Genomic DNA, 24,170 nt, shown 5'->3' with positions numbered 1-24,170 from the left:
CTCAGGTCATGGTCCCAGGGTCCTGGGATCGAGCCCCACATCGGGCTCTCTGCTGAGCAGGGAGCCTGCTTCCCCATCTCTCTCTGCCTCTCTGCCTACTTGTGATCTCTGTCTGTTAAATAAAAAAAAAATTAAAAAAAACATTTTGAATATGAATAACACAAAACCCACTTTGTATGGCACAGAGGATTTCGCAAGTGCTTTCAACCTTGCCATAGTCCCTGATGGCTAAAATCTGACAATTTCCTTTCTAGGGAAAGCTGTGAATAGCTACCGTACTACGGTGCCGTGAGGGCAATGTGAGGGGGAAAAATCTGGAAGGATCTAGAGGTGAGTACTTGAGCCAGGGTCCTAGGAACAGTAGGCAGTTCATGAACATAGGCTAATTGGTTGTTAGTGGGGTGCATGGCAGAACTCTGGTTTTAATGGGGTTGGCAAACAGCAGTCAGTCAACCCCCAGCATCCCTTGCAGCTGGGGGTAGCCTTGAGACCTACCTACCGCTGGTCAGTGAGCTGCAAGGAGTCAGCTGCGGGTTTCTAGGAGTCTGACCTTCCTGCCACAGGCCTGTGTCTTCCTCTTTGTCGCTTCCTTTTTCCTTCCTGCTTGGAAGATGCCATGAGGTAAAGCAGCTATCTTGAAACCATGAGGAAGAGAGCAGCTTGCCAAGGAAGTGGAACAGGAGGCTATGAGGACGCTGGATCCTTGATCGTCTGCTTGAGCTCCCGTACCAGCCTGGGCTGCCCGCTGCAGGATTGGTTGTCCTTCGAGCAAAAGGAGCCCCTGTGTGGTTAAGCCACCATCCCTGGGGTTTTGTTACATGACATTCAAGGCAATTCTGAATGAAGTCAGTGGGCAGGTGTTGGTGGACCTCGGTCACCCCACTAGCTAGAGGGCCCTGGAAAACTCATTTGCCCTGTCTCCTTGGCTTCTCTGTAAACCAGAGGTTGGATAAGAGAACATTTGAGGTTTTTAAAAAATTTTCTTTATCTGATAGAGAGACAGCACAAGTAGGGAGGAGGGTTAGAGAGAGAAGGAGCAGGCTCCCCGCTAAGCAAGGACCCCGATGCGGGACTTGACTCCGGGACCCCAGGGCCCTGACCTGAGACAAAGGCAGACACTTAACCAACTGAGCCACCCAGGTGGTCCCCCCTCTCCCTGGAAAAATGACTGTTTTAATAAGAACATCTGACTCTGCACATTTCTGCTGCCTAACAGGTGTACGCCTTCCTTCAGTTTACAGATGCTGGCAGTTGAAGGAATTACGTCTAAAATTAGATTAGATTATGTGGAAGGAAAGATTGTCATCTTTTTTTTTTTTTAAAGATTTTATTTATTTATTTATTTGTCAGAGAGAGAGAGCGAGAGAGAGAGCAAGCGTGTGCACAAGCAGGCAGAGTGGCAGGCAGAGGCGGGAGAGAGAAGCAGCCTCCTTGTCAAGCAAGAAGCCTTATATGATGCGGGTTGATCCCAGGACCCTGGGATCATGACCTGAGCCGAAGGCAGCTGCTTAACCAACTGAGCCACCCAGGTGTCCTGGAAAGATTGTCATCTTAAAGCTTCTGGGACTTTGGGAAAGGAGGCCTGCAGTTAGTAGCCCTTTGTTTAAAATCTGCCACTGTGATTGTGGTGTGCTGGTTTTTCCTTTTAATTCTGTAAATATTTTGCTATGTATATTTTGAAGATATTAGATATAATCAGGTTGAGGATTGTTATAGTCTATTGGTGACTTATTCTCTCTACCATCAGATAATGCCTCCTTTTCCCCTAGCAGTTAAAAGTCTATTTTGCCTAGTGTTAAAACTGCTATAGTATCTTGCTTTTGATTAGTATCTGCTTAGTACAAAAATGCTTCCAATATTTCTGGGTCGGAATGTCTGAGGCATATCTCCTGAAACAGCCTATAACTAACGCGGTGGAAACAGAGTCCGAGAATCTCTGCCATGTAAGTGGCAAATGTAGTCTGTTTACATCTATTGTCATTATTGATATATTTTTAATTTGTTCTTTTATTTTTCTTATATTTACCGTGTTCTTGCTTTGCTTGTCTCCTTTTGCCACCTTCTGTTAGATTGGTCATATTTTCTTTTTTTTTTTAAAGATTTTATTTATTTATTTGACAGAGATCACAAGTAGGCAGAGAGGAAGGTAGAGAGGAGGAAGCAGGCTCCCTGCCTCCCTGCGGGGCTCGATCCCAGGACCCCAGGATCATGACCTGAGCCGAAGGCAGAGGCTTTAACCCACTGAGTCACCCAGGTGCCCCATAGATTGGTCATATTTTCTTTATTTTCACCCCTTTTCCCTATACTGGTTTGGATAGTGCGTATTGTATTTTTATTCTTCTAGAGGCTAATTTATAGCTCTGTTATGCCTATCTGACTTAACAAAGGACAAAATTAATCAGTGTCTTTCTGCTCTTCCTCAGTAACACCAAAGCTCTGAAAAGCTTCAACTCCAATTACCCACCTCTCATTTTCCATGCATTGTTATCTATTATTTTATTTCACCTTATTTTTAACATCTCAAATTGTTTATTATTGGTGGTGGTGGTATAAATCAGTGACCTTTCTGTTCTATTTTTAATTTTTAAAAATTTAATTCCAGTATCATCAACATATTGTGTTATATCCATTTCAGGTGTACAATATAGTGATTCAACAATTCTATACAATACTCAGTGCCCTTCACGGTAAGTGTGTTCTTTATCCCCTTCACCTAGTTCCCCCTCCCCCCACACCTCTCCCCTCCAGTAACCCCCCATCTGTTTTCTGTAGTTAAGAGTCTGTTTTTTGGGGAAAGAAAGAATCTGTTTGTTGGTTTGTCCCTTTTTTCCTTTGTTCATTTGTTTTATTTCTTAAATTCCACATATGAGTGAAGTCATATGGTATTTGCCTTTCTCTGACTAATTTCACTTGGTTTTATACCCTCTAGATCTATCCATGTTGTTGCAAATGGCAAATTTTAGAAATTTTAAAAATTTCTTTTTATGGCTGAGTAATATTCCATTGTGTATATATCCCACATCTTCTTTATCCATTCATCTACTGAAGGACACTTGGATGGCATCCATCACTTGGCTATCATAAATAATGCTGCAATAAACACAAGGATGCCCAAATCAATGACTGTTAAGATTTATACATTTAGGGACCCCTGGGTGGCTCAGTTGGTTGGACGACTGCCTTCGGCTCAGGTCATGATCTCGGGGTTCCGGGATCGAGTCCCGCATCGGGCTCCCAGCTCCACGGGGAGTCTGCTTCTCTCTCTGCCCTTCTCCTCACTCATGCTCTCTCTCCCTGTCTCTCTCTCAAATAAATAAATAAAATCTTTTAAAAAAAAAGATTTATACATTTATGCATAAGATTCTCTTATAACCTCTATTATTGTGGATAAATTGTCTTCAATCAGTATAATTATTGCTCCTTTTTAAGTAAGCCATGTTTTCCCTCTGATTGCTTTTACTGTCTCTTTGGTGTTCTGCAGTGTCTATATGTGGATTTATTTTTATTTATCCTACCTAGGATTTAGTGTGCCTTCTGAATCTGAAGAGTCGAATTTTGTTTCCAATCTAGCAAAATTTCATCCATTCAATCTGTTCTTCAAAGCATCCTAATCTTTTACTATCATTTTTATTTCTCCCTTTATAATGATTTTAACATCCTGTTGTGATATTCTTTTCAGTTTGTTCTGTCATCCCAAATTCTTGGGGATAATGATCTTTCTATTTGTTGTACTTGCCAGCTCTCCTTCACAGTAGGTGGTTTCTTCGTGTGATTCGTAACTGGTGTTTGTGAGCTCATCTTCAGTGAGACTGTTTTGTTCCACGGGAGCCCAGTGTGTCCCGGGTTGTGAAAATGGCCTCAGAGATCTATTCTGTATTGTTTGTATGAACAGCTCCAAGGACTCAGCAAGGGAATATATTTTGTGTTAATTTTTCAGCTTGGGAACTCTTCGCCCCACGGATAGCATAAATTTAGGTGCTACTTCCATGAATACTTCAGGTTTTAAGTCTTGATTTTTCCCAGGAATCTTTTCACCCACTGGGAGCCCTAAGCCAAGACAATACTCACTGTCAGTTCTAGGTCAGTGGGTCGATTTTTTCCTAAGGGCACAGCACACACATGTCCCTGTACCCGTGTGCTAGGGTTCTCGTGCTCAAAGCCTCCCTTCCTTCACCTGGTGCCCTCTGGCTGCCATCCTCTCTCTCTTTCCCTGCACCCTGTGACTGCTCGCTTTCCTCCGATCACCATTCTCTCCTCTCATAGCAATGGCATGCCCCAGTTTCTAGCTCAGCACAGGACTGTCCAGAATAAAGGTTACATTTCCTAGACCTTGTCACCGCATGTGGCCACATGATCAAGCTTGGTCAACGGGAGGCAAGCTGAAGTGAGGGGCCCCTGGAACCTTCCTGGATGTGCCCTTGGAAGGGAAGGTGTATTCTGTGCCCCGTCTTGACTACCCCTGTGCCAGCAGTTGTCTTTCTTAGTTTCCCAAAAAGGGACCGAGTCCACCTAGAATCATCTCTGTGGAGTCTGTGGCTGGCCCTCACCTCCTGCTAGACTGCCTTCTAGCAAATACGTAACTCCTCACCCAGATCACCACCTTGGGCTGCTCATGTTCCTGCCCAGACATGTGGTTGAGCCAGGGGCTGCACTGGCCAGACTGGGTCAGAGGTCCTCAGGGCTCTGGAGATGCACAGTGCTCGAGACTCACTCCCCAGTGAGCCTACAAAGGGCTCCAGGGGACCTGTCCTCCAGCAGGAAAAGTGTAGGGCACTGCCATAGCCCTAAGAAATGCACTGATGTCCCCTCCAATAAGGGGAAGGCTGCCCCTTCAATGGTAAGGGCTGGTGGTTGCTAATAAGCGCAGTCCCCTGTGCTAAACAGGTACCAATTCAACCCCATCTGCCCTCGAGGTGGGCCCCTTTGTTTCCATTTCTCAGATGAGAAAGCTGAGGCTTAGGAAGGGCAATCCACTGGCCTGGGACAGGGGATGGCTGTTAAGTGGCAAACCCAGCTCTGTCTGACTCGAGTTTATTCACTTCTCCATTCCATTGTCCTTCCTGCCTAGTAACTCTGGAGGGTCCATCCCATTCCTCCAGCTCAACACCTGGGCACCCCGCCCCACTGATCTCATTTATTCACCAGTGTATGACCTGCCTGCCCAGCCCTGTTCTCTTGCCTAAGCTTCTGCTTGGATTCCCAGGTGCCCTTGAGCCCTCCAACCTGATGGCTTGCAGTCATCTTAGACTCAGATCTCTTCCCAGACTTGTATTCCTCTGAAACTAGCTCTCAGCAGGTGTGGGACCCTCCCCTGATACCTGGCATCACCCCCACTGTTGCCAGGGCTTGACTTCGGCTCTCCTGTTGTGCCCTCCTCAGCCCTGCATTGACTCCTCCTTGCTGCCCCAACCCATCACTCCTGGTGCTCTGCACCTGTGCCCCATCCTGTGTTGCTCTGCCTGGTGGATCTTTCCCCAAAGCAGATTGTTCTAGGCCCCTGACCCAAGGCTCCTGTTCTGAATCCTGTGGCTATTCCCTATTTTCTACAGAATCAAGTCCAACCCTCCTGAGCATGGCCATTGTGACTGAGCTCCTTGCTGCCAGCTCTGTCCACGCTCTGGAGGACCAGTGTTCCACTCTACCACTGGGCTAGGTAGGGCTTGCTGCCTGCCTAATATGCATTTTCTCTTTCTTCCTTCACTAGAGAACCCTGACTTTTAGCAGCTCCCCCAATGAGGACTACATTTTTCAGTTTCCCTAGCAGTGAGTTGTGCCCACATGACAAAATTTAGGCCAATGAGATGTCAATGAAAATGTTACATAAACCTTCCAGTGAGTTGGCTTAGAGGGAGTTGACTTAGCTGAGAGGAATGCCCTTTTGGGTCTGTCTCCTTCTGGCTGCCTGTAATACTGATGTGCTGACTGGAGCTCCAGCAGCCCTTTTGGTCCACAAAGTAACCTTGAGTCTGGAGGCCTATGCTAGAATAGTGGAGCAGAAAAGTAGAGAGAACCCCAGGCTCCTTATGGCCATAGAGCTGTCACGGTTACCCTGACTGCCTACATTCAACTTATTTTATGTGAAAAAGAAATGAACAGATCTCCTTGAAGCCACTATTCCTTTGGATGTTCTGTTATATGCAGGCAATCCTGATCTTAACGGATACAACCAGATAGCTTTGGGCACAATTACATTTCTGTGTGTGCATATGCGGTTCCTCCTTCCTGGAATGCCTGTTTTCCCTTTCTTGCTGTTGAAGACTTAATTGTGTTACAGGTATCAATTTTAACATCTGTTACTCCACAAAACCTTCACCCATTCCCTGGACATAACAAGCCCCTAGTGCATAGGCCCTGGGTTTTCGGTTTGGTATTCTTATAGCATTTACCTAAGTATTGGGGCTTACTTGAATTGACTGAGGGACAAGAGGTAGGTTTTCTTCAATCTCTGGTTGCCCAGAAATTAGTACAGTACTTGCTACATAGGAGGTGTTTAAAGATTTTATTTATTTATTTGACAGAAGGAGATCACAAGTAGGCAGAGAGGCAGGCAGAGAGAGAGAGAGGAGGAAGCAGGCTCCCTGCTGAGCAGGGAGCCCAATGCGGGACTCGATCTCAGGACCCTGAGATCATGACCTGAGCCGAAGGCAGCGGCTTAACCCACTGAGCCACCCAGGCACCCCATAGGAGGTGTTTAATAAATTTTTTGTTAAACGCAGACACACACACACACACACACACACACACGACACCCCAAGGGCAGCTGCCACAAACTTTCAGGACAGACTCCCAGACACATGTGTGTGGGTAAAGGGGGACACAGGGAGAAGGAAAACAGGAAACCATCCCCAAACCCAGACCTCTCCCTTTCCCCTTTCTCTTACCTCTGAGCGGCCAGTTGGCCACCTAGGGTGACTCCCTCCTCTGGCTCTCCTCTCTGAAGGACTCCACACTCACACCATGAAGGGTGCCCTGGTGCTGGCAGGGAAAGAGCCAGAGAGCCCAGGGCAGTGAAGGCCCACAGCAGAATCAGGGCCCAGAAATATCTGGATAGGGCAGCAGGATGGAGGGAACAGCACAGACCTAACTAGGGGCTAGCTACTTGGCTGGCACACCCTAGGCTCCCTCTCCTGACTTCCAGACCCCAAGGACCAGGGTAGGAGTCTATCTATTGACCCAGAGGAATGGTGGCCTCCCAGAGTTGTTGGGGGGCTCATCAGCAGGAATCGAGTGGAGAGGAAGGAAGGCAAGTGCCCAGGGTGGCGGATTGGAGCTTGTGTGGTCCCCAACCGTTTCCCTCAGGGGATCAGACTCAGTTCCGTTTCTCCCCACCAGGCGGCAGTGCTAGCTAAACCCTCTGGCTTTTCAGGGCAGATTTTTCCAAGTGTGGCTACTCCATCTTTCATCACCTTACTCAGAATCAGAGTTTTAGGGCTTGAAGGAAATTTAGCCAATATGTAATTAAGGAACAATTAACATGCGATTTGAGGGTCCACCTGGACGAATTTTTCCATATGTCTTTATATCACCCGATCAAGATAGAGCACAGTTCGAGCACCCCAGAGGCTCCTTTGGGCCCCTTCCCAGTCAGAAATTCCCAAAGTTGCGCACTACCCTGATTTATAACACCACGGATTAACTTAGCCTGTTTTTAAACTTCATAAAAGCGGAGGCACACAGTGGGGCCTTTTTGGATCTTCTCTTAGGGCAACATCTCATCACTGAGGTTTAACCATGTTGTTGTGGCTAACAGTATTTTGCTTATTTTTATTGCCACAAATCTTCCATGGTATGACTACGTGACAATATTTTTCCATTCTCCTGTCGATGGGTATGGGAGGCTGGATTCCCCAGGGAGAAGCTCCTGAGACAGAGATTACTGACGGGACTCATTAGCGGTATTCTTGGGGTCAACACCTGTGGAAATAGGACTGGACGGGGAGAGAGCCAGACTACGGTACTTGCATAAGAACCTTAGCTGACCTCATGAGCACTCCAGCCACTGGAAGTTCTTCATTCCTGAAGCGGGATCTGAGCAGCACATCAGAGTGTCCTGCACAATGGACATTTGGGCTGTTTCTAGTCTGGGGTTATTATGAATAACTCTGCTCTGAGCATTCATGTACTGGTCTTTGGGGACATATGCACCGAGTCTGTCAGGCATTCCACTAGGAGTGACATCTCTGGGTCATTAGGTAGGCGGACCAGCAATTTTAGAAGAAACTGACAAATCCTTGCTGACCACCTACTGTGCACATGGCCCTGATCTCTCTAGTGGCCAGTTTCTAGGCATGGTTGCCCCTTGCCCTCTGAGCTTTCATTCCAGCGGGGAAGCCGAACACAGACAAGTATAATAAGGTAAGGGTCCCAGGGCTCTGGTGGCCGGAGAGACAAGGGGCTGGGTTGCTTAGCTGTCCTCAGTTTGGGCTGGGCTCCCACTGGCTTCCCATTTCTGCTCCATCACAGTTGGCGTGAACCCTGGGCAAATGCTCAGCTCCCTCAGCTGTGCGGTGGGGATTGAATCCGCTGTCCCGTAGCCGGCTTCTCAGAGCGCTTGAGGCTACTTAGGAAAGGCTTCTGTGGAAACCCTTTGAAATGACGGGGCCAGTGAGCTGAAAGCCAGTGAGGGAACCCTGGGGAGGGACGGAGGGACTATGAGGAGCCTCAGGGTTAGGAGAGGAGGCGCGGAGATCTCAGAAACTTCAGCCCTCTGACCTCCCTGCCTGGCGGTGCCCCTCCCAGCTTTGAGGGCTTCAAAACATCCTGCAGTACTGAAGACAGCCACCAGGGGGCGCTCGAGAACTGTCGGGGAGGAAATGCGCACAACAGTTACGTAGGTCGCTTGGAGGGGAGGGAAGGACTCCACTGAGGTGGCATCTGCCTCACTCAGGCAACCCGTTAGCAACAATCCACACAACTCCTACTGTGGGGTCAGCACAGTCAGACATGGAGGACCACTAAATGCTCAGAAGGCTGCAAAGTGGCCTAAGCGAAGAGGGGTGGAAGGGACATAGTGACACCGGGGATGCAAGCCCCCCACAGACCTCACGATTCAGACATCTGGCTCCTAGTTGCCTCTGGCCAAAGTCCTGTAGCCCTTAGTTACTGTTTTATTATTTTTTAAAAGATTTTATTTATTTGAGAAAGAGAGAGCAAGAGCGAGAGAGAACATGAGTGGGGTGAGGGGAAGTGGGAGAAGGCTCCCCGCTGAGCAGGGAGCCCTATGTGGGACTCGATCCCAGGACTCTGGGATCATGAGCTGAGCCGAAGGCAGACCCTTAACCGGCTGAACCACCCAGGCGCCCCATAGTTACTGTTTTAAAAACCTTTAAAAATGCCTCAGGAAATAAGAATAAGTTGCATCCCAGGAAGTCCATGGGACTCTCTTCTGCCTGAGAAAACGAACACAATGTGCCATGTTTGCAAGAAAAAAATAAGAAAGATAGTTTGTAGCTTAGCAATAGTTCCAGGATGGAGAACTTCTGCCCCTGTGCTCTAGAGATGACAGCACTAATGCAATCTGCTGAGAATTATCCCCAATCCCAGGCCCCGAAAACGGAGTGACCAGGTGACCTGAGCAGAAGCACCAGCTAATCACAGTCAAGGAGCTACCTAGTGATCAAGAAAGGAAATACTGTTAAAGGAAAGTCTGTTAATCATCTGCCTTCAGCTTGGGTCATGATCCCAGGGTCCTGGGATTGAGTCCCATGTCAAGTTCCTTGATCAGTGGGGAACCTGCTTCTCCCTTTGCCTCTGCTTGTGCATGCTCGCTCTCTCTCATAAATAAAATCTTAAAAAAAAAGAAAAGAAAAGAAAAGGAAATATTAGAGCCGACATAATCCCTAATCAATCAGCATGATCCAAAACCCCAGGCCCTTACCCTGGATTTTCATCTTTTAAAAACCCTTGCTTGTAAACCATCAGGGAGCTTGGGACTGGGAGCATTAGTTCCCCATTTTCCTGGGTGGTGCCACACCAACAAATAGCCTCTTTCTTTACTGAAGATGTTCTGGGGGCTTCTATGGGCTTGGTTCAGATACAGTAGCTGGGGAAACCAAGGGAGGCCGACCAGGGGTGTGGTGTGGAAGAGAAGGTCCAGTGTCCAGGAAACAGCTTCTGAGGGCAGCTGGAGCCGGGCTACTGTCACCTATCTGTTGTCAAGGCTAGAATCACAACATTTGGGGGCTAGAAGGGCCCAGAAACCAGCTCACCTTGGCTTCCTACTTTACAAATGGGGACACCGGGGCCACGGGAGGACAGGGGAGGGCAAGAAAGCACAGGAAGCAGAACTTGGGTCTCCAGACTTTCCATCCTTTCCCACTTCAACAGCCTCCCCAGCCCAGTCACCAGCACCACTGTCCCCAGCTTCTCTGGGGACAGACATGGGGGATCCACCCCCTTAACTGAGTTCAGAGTAGTCACTGATCATGGCCTTGATCTGGGGTCTTGGGAAGGGCTGAGCCTGGAGGTGGGGGGGCCAGGGTACCAATTAGCCTCCAAACTAACCCTGGGCCCTGCCAGCTGAGGTCGGTTCTGCAGAATCACCTCGTTAGAAAAGTAAAATCCCAGCCTGTAGCCCCAGGCCTTCAAAACCAATCAACATTTTAATAAGATTCCCCAGGCGATACCGTGACTGACTGCGGCTGTGTGAGAAGCACTGGTCAGAATAAGCCATTTTCCCTCTACCAATCTCTGCTTTCCTGGGCTGGGCAGAAGATTCTGACTTTTTTTGTTTTTGTTTATAAATAAACTCCACACCCAACATGGGGCTTGAACTCACAACCCTGAGATCAAGAAGTTAAGGTTGACCTTTGACTTCTTTGCACGGCTGGCTAACACACCGGCAGGCAGGCGGGCCTCCACCATGACCTCCTGCGGGACGGTATGCATTTTGTAGTGTGGAAAGTGGAATTGAAACTCCAGCAGGGTTGGGGGGACAATCAATACCTCTCCCATTCTGCTGACTTACCCCTCTCCTCTCTGCCTGAGACCCAGGCTGGGGCAACTCCACAGGTCCGGGGACGCTGCTAATTCCATTCAAGCCACTTGAGCAACACTGATTAAGCACCCACGGTGTGCCTGGATCTGTAGCGTTGGGGTCATCTGGGGGGATTTGAAAAACAACTGATGCTGCGGGCGCCTGGCTGGCTCAGTCGTTAAGTGTCTGCCTTCAGCTCAGGTCATGATCCCGGGGTCCCGGCTTTGAGGCTCCCTGCTCAGCGGGAAGCCTGCTTCTCCCGCTCCCACTCCCTCTGCTTGTGTTCCCTCTCTCGCTGTTTCTATGTCAAATAAATAAATCTTGGGGGGGAAAAAAAAAAAAAACTAATGCTGGGCCTACCCCAGGCCACTGAAATCATAGTCTCTGGGGCAGGTCTAGGCGTGAGTGCTTTACTAATATGCCGCAGGCAATTATAATGCACAGCTGGGCTGTGAACGATGGGTCAGAAGTAAGGGAGAAGTCTATCCCAAGTCCTACCCAAGCCATCAGGGGAGTCCCTGCTTCCTTTCGATCAGCCAGCTGTGGCCGGTCTGCTGCAAGCCAGGGGCAATCATCAGGAAATTCCCCTGATATCATAACCCGTGACAGCAACCTCTAATTAATCATCAACCTTGTAACATGATCCTGGCCCATAACAAGGAGACCCACTGAATCTTTGGAAACCTGTCCACAGGCCTTCTCCAGACAATTCCTTCCAGACCCAGGGACCTGTACCCGAGGACCCCAGGCTGATGGGGGCCCAGCTCTGCTCCCAGGCTGGTAAGTGGGAGCCCTAAGCTTGGTCCCTAGACCAGGGATGCAGAAGGACAGGGGAAGCTGTGGAACCTTGGGTGACTCACTTTTCCCTGAGGCCTCAGTTTCTTCAGCTGCAGGCCAGGGCCCATGCAAGCCCTGCCAGCTTATGGGGCTGCCAGAGGCATAACCAAAAGGTTACCAGCACTGTAATTCTCTGAGAGCCTCACCTCAAACCACAAAGTGCCCTCGGCGCTCAGGGCAGGAGGTGGAGACCCTGGGCTTTTATCACCAGAGGTCTGGACTGCATCTCAGAACCCTGCTCTTTTCCAGGCAGAGAGCCTGGAGCCTCAGCTCTTAGCTCCTGAGGTGCCCCAGAGGCTCACACCCCAGCAGCAGGTAGCCCCCAGAGCTGGGGAGGTGGGGAGGGATGTGATCTGGAGGGTGGGGACCAAGCCATGGTCTGCTGCTTCTGTGGCAGCTGTGGATTTCAGGTCACAGTGGTACCATGAAGGAGACGGCCTGGGAGTGCAGGGGCTGGAGCTGGGCCCGGGCTCGTCTGCTGCTGGCTGCGGAGTGGTGCAGAAGCGCCCCAGCTCAGCTCCCTCTGCATGCCTCCCTGCAGGTTGTGGGAAGAGTGAAGGATGCTGTAAGGGTTCAAAGGTGCCTGGCACCCAAGAGGCTTGATGGCTGGAGGGGTGGTGATGGAGATGATGAAGATCCAGGGAGGTCCTCGCTGAGCAGAGGGTGGACCCTCATCACTTCTGATTCCAAAAGACTTACTCCAAAGATTCTCTTTGAATGGGGGGAGGAGGCATGGGGGGGGGATTTCCAAAAGTCACAATGCCTGCCCAAGGGGGCCATTAACTCAGGATCTCCAGGCAAGGTGCCTAGAGACCCAGGGACGTGGCTGGCCATACATATCAATTCATTGGTGGATAAGGAGACCTACCCGGAGGGGCAGTGGCCTGCATAGGCAAGCAACAGAGATGGGACTAGAATCAGACATCAGACGTGGCTCCCTCCACAGAGCCTCCTGGATGCTTCAGTGGCTCTGCAGTGGGCCCAAAGACAGTCTATCTGATGTCAGGGCCCTCGACTCTGGCTCCTGGTCACCGTCTGTGCCTACCTGGGGACTCCCCTTTTCTTGTGCATAGCCTCCGGGAAAAGGCACTTGGGCAGACTATCAGAAAGGAAGGGAGACATGAGGGTATACCAGAAGGGGGTGACAGTCATGCAGGGGGCTTGGGAGAGGGAGGGGTGAACTTGGATAACAGGGTTCAGGCCAGAGTGAGAGCTTGTCTCTAAAGCCGTGGGTTAGAGAACCGTGGTAGGCTTGCCTTTGGCCTGTATCCATCAGGGACAGATTCCTTATGACCTCAAGGGGATGATCCCTTGTACCTGACTGGATTTAGCCTCCCCTCCTTGTGACCTGATAGAATCTTACAGGCTTGTAAGTGGTCAGAGAAGGGTGGCTAGGGAAACTGATGAGATCTGGGAGGGGAGGGCCTTGCTTTTTTGGATTGGGGTCTGGCTCAAGTTCTGATTAAATTCCCTTCTGTTTTCAGCTTCCATCTTCCAACCCAGAAAGAGCAGGACAGGAGGAAAGAGTGGAGGGGAGAGAGATGAAGCCCATGGCTGTGCGACAGGAAGCTCACTAGCTTCCTCCAGGCTCAGGCTTGGGGCTGGAGGGGAAGGGCTACTCAGTAGGGAACTTCCTCTCTTGGCTGCTGAGGGGAGTTAAGCTGGGAAGTCCCCTGGTTTGATTTGATTTTTTTAAAGATTTTATTTATTTAGGGGCACCTGGGTGGCTCAGTGGGTTAGGGCCTCTGCCTTCGGCTCAGGTCATGATCCCAGGGTCCTGGGATCGAGCCCTGCATCGGGCTCTCTGCTCAGTGGGGAGCCTGCTTCCCTTCCTCTCTCTCTGCCTGCCTCTGCCTACTTGTCATCTCTGTCTGTCAAATAAATAAATAAAATCTTTAAACATTTTTTTTTTCATTTATTTATTTGACAGACAGAGATCACAAGTAGGCAGAGAGGGAGAGAGGAGGAAGCAGGCTCCCCGCTGAGCAGAGAGCCCAATGCAAGGCTCGATCCCAGGACCCCGGGATCATGACCTGAGCCGAAGGCAGAGGCTTTAACCCACTGAGCCACCCAGGTGTCCCATCCCCTGATTTTAAAGTCCAGCCTTGGGTCTTGGCTGGCCCAGCCCAGGATTCTGAGGGGCAGACCTGGGGCTCCTTCTCTAGCCTGTGTCCCTTCTCCCCACCTCACTCTGTGGGGGGACTGTTGGGCCCCTTTCTCCTACTAGAAAAGGAAGTCACCCTTATTTGTGGCCATGGCCTTCACAAATGGTGCAGGTTCTCTGTGGGACAATGATAAAGTCAGACAGAGAGGAAGACAGCACAAACACCAGGACCCATCCACCAGAGGTCACCACAATCAGGAGCTCCATCTCCTTTCAGGTTGCTTCTAGATACAGATAGAATATATAAACATATAAACATGTGTCAAAGAAAATCTGGATCATATTATATCTACGCTTCTAAAACCTGCTCTTTCTATTTAATGCCAATAACCATTAGCAGGTGTTGAGAGCCGGCACAGGCAGGAGTTCCTTTAATTTTTACACTATCCCTCCGCGAGGGGCCCTGAGGCTTGGGGAAGTTCATGGTGGAACTCAGATCCTGGGCACGCAAAGGGCGTTCCTCACCAGGGTTTAATCAGGTCTGGGGGAGGAGCGGTGGTCCCTGGATGGGGGCAGGAGCAGTGGCCCCAGGGAGATGGGGGGTATGTGGAGGTGACTCTGGGGAGCGGATGGGTCCGGGTCCCGACCGCACTGACGCCCCTACCCCCACAGACGCCAAGGCGCCGCGAGAGACGCTCCGCTTCCACGCCAAGGCTAAGGGCGTGCAGGTGCATCTGGACGCCCGGCGGTGCACGGCGCAGAGGTGCGCCACGTTCCACGACGGCATCGTGTTCAGCCAGCGACCGGTGCCGCCCGGCGAGCCGGTGGCTCTGCGCGTGCTATGGCACGAAACCCGCTGGTACGGCGGGCTCCGGGTGGGCTTCACGCGCCTGGACCCCGCACAGGTGTCTGCGCCCAGCCTGCCGCCCTTTGTGTGCCCAGACCTGGAGCAGCAGAGCCCGACGTGGGCGGCCATGCTGCCCGAGGGCAGCGCGCTGCTGGGGGACGTGATCCACTTCTGGGTGAACTGCCGAGGCCGGCTCTACGCCAGGGTCAACGCGGGGCCCAGGCTCCTGCTGCGCAAGGGCGTGCCCCTGGACGCCCCACTCTGGGCCGTGATGGATGTGTATGGGACCACCAAGGCCATCGAGCTGCTGGGTGAGGCAACCTGCGGGGACCTGGGCACCGCCCCTGGGTGGGAGGTGGAGGCTCAAGTGACACCACGCCCCCACCCACAGCCATGGGGAGATCCGTTCATTTCTTTATGTACAGTTTTCACATCAGCTCTTGCCCAGGGTCAGATATGAAATGGGTGCTAGGGACGCCAGATGGACAAGACCCAGACAAAGGGAGGGCAACCTTGTCCCTAGAGAATGCTAAGAAGATATGCTATACTGCAAACATCTGTTAAAGGGCTGTTTCCCAAAGGGAGATTTGGAGACTGGGTTTTGCTGTCTAAGTAGGAGTTTGCAAGAGTCAAGTATGGAGAGCAAAGGTATGAGGGTTAAAAGCACACAGGAAGACCGCTCATGGGGGTAAAGTCAGCCGTTCCATCCATGAGTGGAAAAACAAGAACCATCCCTCCAGCCACCTGGAAGGAAAGTGGATTTCAGGGACAGTGGATACAAGAAACAACCATAAAAAGAAATATTGGCATTCCTGTGCGGGTCCTCCAGGGGTCTACACAAGCAGACCTTTTGCCCCGTTCCCCCCCCACCCCCCCATTTTAAAATCGTTTGTCACAGCTGCTGAAGCCTCACCCCTGGGGCACCTGTTTTGGTAGGTCTGTTGTGGGTACAAGCACCTGTTTTCCTGGCCTTTGGGGGGATTTTAATGCACGTCTGTGTTTAGGAAGGTCAATAGCGCTGAGGGTCTCCAGTCAGGCAGCAACAGTAGGGCAAAGAGCAGATGTCTAAAGGAGGGGTTAGGTGGGGTGATTTAGGAAAAAGAATCTACAGCCTCATAAACTCTCTGCTGGGTTAAACTGGGAAGGGATGGCCGGGACCCTGAGATCAGCTGGGAGCTCCAGCACTGCAGCCCATGGAACTACATGGTGGGGCTGGTGGGGGTGGGGCGGGAGCACCCTGGCTTTGCTTTCCCTGGGCCCTGAGTCTCCCTCTCTGCCTCAGATACCACAGCCAGCGTCATCCCCTCCACCATGCAGCGGGCCTTCAGCGATGAGACTCTGCAGCCTCAGGGTGAGTGGCTCCCCCCAGCCCCGGGGACTCCCGGGGACTCCAGCACCAGAGGCACCAGGGGAGGCCCCGGCTCTGGGGCCTCATGAAAGTCTGTCCAGGTCCACGAAGTCTCCCATGGGCTTTAGGCCAAAAGATTTGGCCGCTGCCTACGGGAAACCTAAAAACAATTTAACAGCTCTGCCTTCTAGAACATTGGCTAACTTTATAAGTTACAAGAGCACATTCATGCACAAATAATGTCCTTTTGTCCCAGCTTTAAAAAGCAGTCCATGTTCATAATAAAAGATAGGTCAAGCAGAAATAAAATAAATATTCAAGAATAAATATGGAAATTTAAAAAATCACCCATTACCTCTTAGGTGGATTTGCGCCTACTGTTTTGTAGTCCTATGTCTGTGGGGGAATTGTGCTCTGTTTCCCTTTTTTACTAAGTTGGAATCTTATGGTATACATATGTATGTACATGATGGTGTTCATCCCAATTTTTTCTTTTTTTCCATCTGATTATGTTGTAAGCATTTTTCGTGAGGTTAGTATTTGGCCCAGTAGGACTGTATGGTTCTCCACCCTGTAGTTGTAGTGTAAGGAGGGGGCCTACCCTTTGCCCCCGTGTGTCCCAGCTGTGTTGTGCCCTTTCCCAGCCACAGCAGAACTGGAGTGCATAATCTGCTTCGACCGAGCTGCCAACACCTGCCTTCTTCCCTGCAGTCATGCATACTTCTGCAGCTCCTGCGCCGGTCGGGTCCTCAGGGACTCAGCCAAGTGCCCTGTGTGTCGTTGGGAGATCAAGGCCGTGGCCCCCGCATGAGGTCCCCCCACCCACATTCTGGAGGCGTCAGAAAAGCTGGTCAGCAGCAGGTCTGGCATGAAGAGGGCAGCAGGAAGGCCATGGCGCTTCCCCTCTCCCTAAAAGGTCATTGGGGCCAGCCCCTTTTCCTGCCCTCAACAGAACTGTCTCCCTGGTGCTTCAGTACTGGGCCCTCTGCTTAGCCAAGTTCACTGGTGCCCAGGGCTTGCCAAGGCTTTTGCCTAACCACCAGTGCAGCCACCGTAGACCTAGCAGTCCTGGTCCCCATAGGTCACGTCAAGGAGAAGGGCCATTGTTCAGAGATGGGGCAGCCTGATCCCCGGTTTTAGAGTGGAGGAACCTCTGCTATGGGCATGGATCTGGGAGAAGCACAGCCCATGCCGGGGTATCAAGAAGCCGGGAGCAGATGCGGGGAAGCTTCTGGATGGCATGTTTACACGCCTGTGTAGAAGCTGAGTCACCCCTGATTTAAGCCCTCCATAAAGCAGATCGGCAGTTAGCCACCCTGCCCGCCTCGCAGGGTGGTGGTGAAGTCCCAGCGGACAGCATGTCTGAAGATGTTTGTGCACACGGGACTGTGATGTTGTGACGGTGCTTATTTCCTTGCCAGATTCGGAGGGGTCCAAATAAAGTTTGTCTCGTGCATGATTTTGTAATGAGTACATCCCCTTTGCTGCAGTTGGGGCAGGGTATGGATGGAGCCGTGGGCTGTGGGGATGCTAGGTCGTTTGGGAACATACCCTCTGTCCTCTGCAGACACACCCTAGGCTTGCGGTGGACAGAGTAGGGCTCGGTCACTCAGGCCTGTGGACTTTATTCTGTTGAGCACAAGAAGGGGACAGCTCTGTGCTCCAAGCCCTGAAGTCACAGCCAGGCTTTGCCCTTGCCACCCTTAATCTGAGCGGACTGCCAGGAGGCTCTGGCTCCCAAAGGAAGGGAGGAGTTGACCCATAAGCCCCACCCCTACCCCCACAGCAGGTGCTTGGGTTGGGACAAACCATACCTATTACTTTGCTGCTGTTCCTCGCTCTGGGGCTAGTGAGGAGGTATCTCCTGAAAGAGAGGACTAAAAGGGCGGTTCCAGCCTATTGTGCTCAAAATTGTGATCCTGGGCACGTTCATGGGTTGCCTCCCTACCCACACCATTGCCAACCAGTGGATCAGGACAGTGGGTTTGGGGACAGTGGAATAGCTTACTCTCTGGAGTGGGATCGCCTCTGCTTAGCCAAGTTCACTGGTGGTGTCCACCACTCACGAATGGTCTAGCCTTGGTCTTGTGACTTGACTCCTGTGAACCTCAGTTTCTTCATCTGTAAAATGGAAATATGATCATTTTCTATGCTGGTAAGTGTGATAATCTTGAGTATGAAACTTGTAGCTTAGATGAAGTACTCAAAATACAGCATCTCCCTTCCCCTGAAAAAGGCATCTCCTAAGGGTAAGCAGCCAAGAGATCGATGGGCTTAGGTATCAGGGATCTGATAGGGTATGAGTCCTGGCAGCCCACTGACTTTTACCAAAGGCCCCCATGTCATCCCCAGCATCTTGGAACGACTTCTATGAATCTCTTTTTCACCCTGTGTCTTTTTTTTTTTTTTTTTTAAGATTTTACTTATTTATTTGACAGAAAGAGACACAGTGAGAGAGGGAACACAAGCAGGGGGAGTGGGAGAGGCAGAGGCAGAGGCAGAGGCAAGCTTCTCGCTGAGCAGGGAGCTGGATGTGGGGCTTGATCCCAGAACCCTGGCACCATGACCTGAGCTGAAGGCAGATGCTTAATGACTGAGCCACGCAGGCACCCGCTGTGTCTTCTTGTTTTTAAATCCAGATGCCTCTAGGGCAAGGGCAGTGCTGTCTTCCTTTCTCCAGGGAACACCTTCTTGTTAGTAAACGCCCGGGCAAGCTTGCTCTTAGAAATTATCTCTAACGAGAGTTGGGAACTTCTGGAATGGTGGAGTAAGGAGTCCTGTAAATCCATTCTTCCATGAAAGCAACAAAAATATCGGCAAGATTATAAAATCAACTTTTCCATAACTCTAGATTACAACAATCCAATGAGGGGTTTATCCAAGAGAAACCACTCAACTTTGCTAAGAACCATGGGGTCTGTGGGGCTTTAACTTGGCCTGTTGCCACCCCTCTAGCCCCATCTCCACAGTGGCCTTGAAAACCAGCAACCTTAGCAGCTGCTCGAGGGGACAGATTGGGTTGGGAGTAATGCAGAAAGTTCCGTTACCCAAACATCATCACTGTTTGACCTATGTGACAGTTCGTTGGAAAAACCTGATCTACAGAGTGTTATTATTTAATCCAAGTTGAAGCTCTCTGCTCAGGAAAACCCCTATTTCCAGGGCATTTGTTAAATGTAATCAGCTTCAACTGCTTAACCTCACAGCTGCCAAAGACTGCAATACCAGTTGAGGGGCAAACATGAACCCAGCCAAAAATTTAAAAAGGAGATCTGAGAAATTGGATGTACCTAGGGGAATTTGAAAAGCTCTGGTGTATTTCTGGGGATCTCAAAGACTAAGACATGCATGGTCTGGAAAGGCCTGATGAGCCCCAATCTCTCACTTCTGGCTGACCTTGAGGTCCTGTACAAGCAAGAAGTAAAGACTAAGACAAAGCTGTAAATACTTGAGCATTGAAGGCATGCCTCAATCCCAGAGCTCCCAGGCAAGAAGTGGAAGATTTTCTAGCTCAAAGCACTTAAGTAAATCTCTGTAATCATTATCTGACCATTAAGCTAAGCCAGTGGGGACATCAGTGGCTGCACACTACCGGAAATATAGACCTCACGGAATTAGTCCGGGAAATCACTGAATAAACAAATACACAGATAACAGTAGTAGTAAAGCCCGCCAGGCGTGCTGGTGCTGGTGGTACTAGTGGTGTCTGTATTCAGAGTTGCCATATTATGTTACCTGCTGGATCTGGTTTTCAAAGAGAAAAAAAATATATATATATATATGTATATATATATATATATATATATATATATGACTCATTTCAGTCTCTAGAAACTGCCCTTGAGGAAGGCTAGATGTCAAACTTACTAGACTTTTTAAATTTTTAATTAATTTCTTTTTTTTTTAGTTTTTTATTTTACTTTTAAAATTTTTTTTTAAAATGTGTTTTTGAGAGTGCATGTGCATATGAGTCATGAGGAGGGGCAGAGGCAGAGGGAGAGGCAGACTCCCTGCTGATGAAGACTCAGTCCCAGGACCCTGAGATCATGACCCAAGCCGAAGTTGGACGCTTAGCTGACTGAGCCACCTAGGTGCCCCAATTTTTTGTTTTATTTCCAGTATAGTTCACATACAGTATTATATTTAGTTTCAGGTATACAATATAGTGATTCAGCAGCTCTCTACGTGACTCAGTGCTCATCACGATAAGTGTACTCTTCATTCCATTCCCCTATTTCACCCATCCCCCCACTCCATAACCAGTTTGTTCTCTATAGTTGAGAATCTGTTTCTTGCTTTGTCTCTCTCTCTCTTTTTCCTTTGTTTATTAAATTCTACATGAGTGAAATCACATGGTATTTGCTTTCTCTTTCTTATTTTGCTTAGCATTATACTCTCCATCTCTACCCATGTTCTTGCAAATGGCAAGATTTCATTCTTTTTTTATGGCTGAATAATACTCCACTATATATATATACCATGTCTTTATCCATTCATCTATCTATGGATACTGGGCTGCTTCCACAATTAGGCTATTGTAAATATTGCTGCAATAAACATATGGATGCATGTATTCTCTTGAATTAAGTATTTTGTATTCTGTGGGTAAATATCCAGTGGTGTGATTACTGGATCATAGTGTAGTTCTATTTTTAATTTTTTGAGGAAACTTCAAACTGTTTTTCCACAGTGGCCACACCAGAAATGCACCGCATTCCCTGCAACAGTGCACAAGAGTTCCTTTTCTCCACATCCTCCCCAATACTCGTTTTTATGTGTGTTTTTGATTTTATCCATTCTGACAGGTGTAAGGTGATAGCTCATTGTAGTTTTGATTTGCATTTCTCCTAATGATGAGTGATGTTGGGCAACTGGTCATGTGTCTGATGGCCATCTGTATTAGACAGAGCCTTTATTTTTTTTTTTTTGATTTGTTTATTTGTTTGAGAGAGAGAGAGTGCATACATGGGTGAGAGGAGCAGAGGAAGAGACTGACTCAACCAGACTTTGCACTGAGCACAGAGCTTAAGGCAGGGCTTGATCCCATGACCTTGAGATCACTACCAGATCTGACACCAAGAATTGCACTCTCAACTGACCATGACACGCAGATGCCCCTAAATCAGCTATTATAAATATGTTCAAAGTATTAAAGGAAACCATATCTAAAGAATTAAAAGACAGCATGTTATCAGTCTCACCAAATAGAGAATATCAGTAGAAACAGAAATCATAAAAGCAACCAAATAGAAATTCTGGCGTTGAAAAGCATGATACTTGAAAAAAAAATTCATTAGAGGGGTTCAACAGGAGATTTGAGCTGCATGAGAAAGGAGCAATGAACTTGAAGATAATGCAGATTATCCAGTCTGAAAAAAGGAAAAAGATGGCAAAAAATGAACAAAGCCTTAAAGACCTTAAAGACCTGTGAGGTACCACTAAGTGCTCCATCATACACATAATAGAAATACTGGAAGGGGCGCCTGGGTGGCTCAGTGGGTTGGGCCGCTGCCTTCGGCTCAGGTCATGATCTCAGGGTCCTGGGATCGAGTCCCACATCGGGCTCTCTGCTCGGCGGGGAGCCTGCTTCCTCCTCTCTCTCTCTCTGCCTACTTGTGATCTCTCTCTGTCAAATAAATAAATAAAAATCTAAAAAAAAAAAAAAGAAAGAAATACTGGAAGGAAAACAGAGAAAAGGGAAGAAAAAAATAGACCAAAATTTTCAAAATTTAAGGGCTTGTCCTGCCCCCAGGGGAGGGACTTCTGAGGCTCCACCCACACCTTGCGTTCAGCCGGTCTGCTCAGCCGGTCATAGGCATCCCCAATGGTTAAGGAAGGTGGGGGGGGTGTGGCGCAGCCTAAGGAAGAGCTGTACCAGGGTAATGTCTTCCGTCAATCTGGTAAACGTATCTTCATCATCATGGATGCATCAGCCAACTTAGCCAAGAATATCTACTACACCATCTGGCAGTTGTTCCAGGATGGCCTTCTGCCCCAAAATACCTTCATCGTGGGCTATACCACTCTCACCTCACAATGGCAGACATGTGAAAACAGAGCAAACCTTTCTTCAAAGCCACCCCAGAGGAGAAGCTCAAGCTGGAGGTGTTCTCTGCCCACAATTCCCACATGGCTGGCCAGTAAGAGGACACCATCTCCTACAAGTGCCTCAACAGCCACAAGAATGCCCTCCACAAGGGGCAGCAGGCCAACCACCTCTTCTACCGGGCCTTGACCCCACTGTATACTAGGCAGTCATCAAGAACATCCATGACACCTGCATGAACCAGACAGGCTGGAACCGTGTCATTGTAGAGAAGCCCTTTGGGAGAGACCTGCAAAGCTCCAGCTGGCTCTCCAACCACATCTTCTCCTTCTGAGAGGACCAGATCTACCTCATCAACCATTACCTGAGCAAGGAGATGATCTAGAACCTCTGGCTGAAGTTCGCCAATCCTCAGCCCTATCTTGAACCAAGACCACTGGGTGGGCCACAGTGGGCCTATGGCGACCTCACACTACTGCTAGCAACAGCATGCTCCTTGGAATTGGGGGAGGGCAGTTCTTTCACGCTAGTCTCAGTGCCACATGACATTCCTGGTTACTCACTGGAAGGGACCTCTGTGCTACCCAGCAGTCCCCCATGTCTTGGACTCCCAAATGTCCTTCTGCCCTACCAGCTCCCCCTACTCTTCCAACTCTGTACACCATGGCCTACCCACTGCAATGCACCCACAGGGGGCCACTCCCCACTGGAAAAGTAGAAACAGCCAGTGGCACAACCCACCGTAACCTCCTGCTATTTAACCCACAAACAGAAAAAAAAGTCTTTAAATGTGATGAAAAATATTAATCTACACATCCAGGTCCATGCCTGACTGAATAGTTGGGGCATCACAGAATGCATGATCAGGTATGTTCATCTCAGGCCAGGCAGTAAGCCAAGGAGGTGTCTTCCCATGGCCAAAAGCACTGGTGGTGTATGTGTGGGTGAGAGAGGCAAGACAAAGACCCAAACACTGATGGTTCTTCAGGGCAACAGAAGCTTCAACATCCAGAAGGCTAATTGCTGACTCATCTTGTCCAGCAGCCCATGCCATCTATTTCTCATGATCATATTAAACAGGTGCAGTACAACTCGCAGATGCCTATCCTACTCCCTCTTGCAAGCAAACCACTCAATCTAACAAGGAATCTTAGTTCCAGGGGGAGGTCACACCCAAGAAAAACCAAGTATTTAAGAAAAGCTAACATCATGGAGGGAAAGATACCCAGCTCAACAAAAAGAGGATTTTATATCTGGAAAAGATAGTTAATAGAGCAGGCAGACCTGGGATTTAGGACAAATATAAATGCAGAAAGACATTTCATCAAAAAATATGGGTACAGGGTGGGGTGGGGTGCCTGGGTGACACATTTGGGTTAGTGTCTGAGTCTTGGTTTTGGTTCAGGTCATGATCTCAGGATTGTGAGATCAAGCTCTGAGTTGAGGATCTATGCTCAGCAAGGAGTCTGCTTGAGGTTCTCTCTCCCTCTGCTCTTCCCACTCATGCCCCCTCTCACTCTAAATTAAATAAATCTTAAAAAAAAAAAAAGTCTAGGTATAGAGGCATCTGGGTGGCTAGTCAGGTGTCTGACTCTTGATCTCAGCTCAGATCTTGATCTCAGGGTCATGAGCTCAAGTCCCTGTACTGGGCTCCACAAAAGAAAAAAATCTAGGTACCTTTGAAAGTAAAAATTTACTAAAAACTCATTAGATAGACTGAATAGCAGAAAGATTATAGCTGATAAATCAATTCATGATCTGGAATCAAACAGAATGCACTGCAAAACTACAAAGAAGTGAAACATGAAAAAAAGAATAGATGCAGAAGTTCAAATATGCAAAATTCCAGAAGGAGAAAATGGAGAAAAATAAGGAAAAAAGAGAATACTCAAAGAATAGAGCATTAAATGCTCAAAGAATAAAGCAATTAATATTGAAGAAAGACTCTTCAGATTGAAAAAGCCTACCAGTTGCCAAACAGAATATGAAAACAAAGACCTTCACCTTGACCTG

The 24,170-nt window shown here is 49.0% G+C and overlaps 1 protein-coding gene and 1 pseudogene across 1 annotated transcript; both read left to right on the top strand.

The window, feature by feature from the left end:
- Window positions 1–11,718: 11,718 nt before the first annotated feature.
- Window positions 11,719–16,973, top strand: NEURL3 (neuralized E3 ubiquitin protein ligase 3). Its single transcript, XM_044262519.1, has 4 exons — window positions 11,719–11,755; window positions 14,589–15,074; window positions 16,046–16,114; window positions 16,756–16,973. The coding sequence occupies exons 1-4, from the start codon at window positions 11,728–11,730 to the stop codon at window positions 16,920–16,922; spliced, it is 750 nt and encodes a 249-aa protein (XP_044118454.1). The 5' UTR covers window positions 11,719–11,727; the 3' UTR covers window positions 16,923–16,973.
- Window positions 16,974–21,804: 4,831 nt separating this feature from the next.
- Window positions 21,805–22,491, top strand: LOC122915470 (annotated as a pseudogene).
- Window positions 22,492–24,170: the final 1,679 nt, after the last annotated feature.

Source organism: Neovison vison, chromosome 8 (assembly GCF_020171115.1).
Source record: "Neovison vison isolate M4711 chromosome 8, ASM_NN_V1, whole genome shotgun sequence".
NCBI lineage: Eukaryota > Metazoa > Chordata > Mammalia > Carnivora > Mustelidae > Neogale > Neogale vison.
Note: the sequence above shows the minus strand (reverse complement) of the source record. Positions and strands in the feature narration are given on the sequence as shown.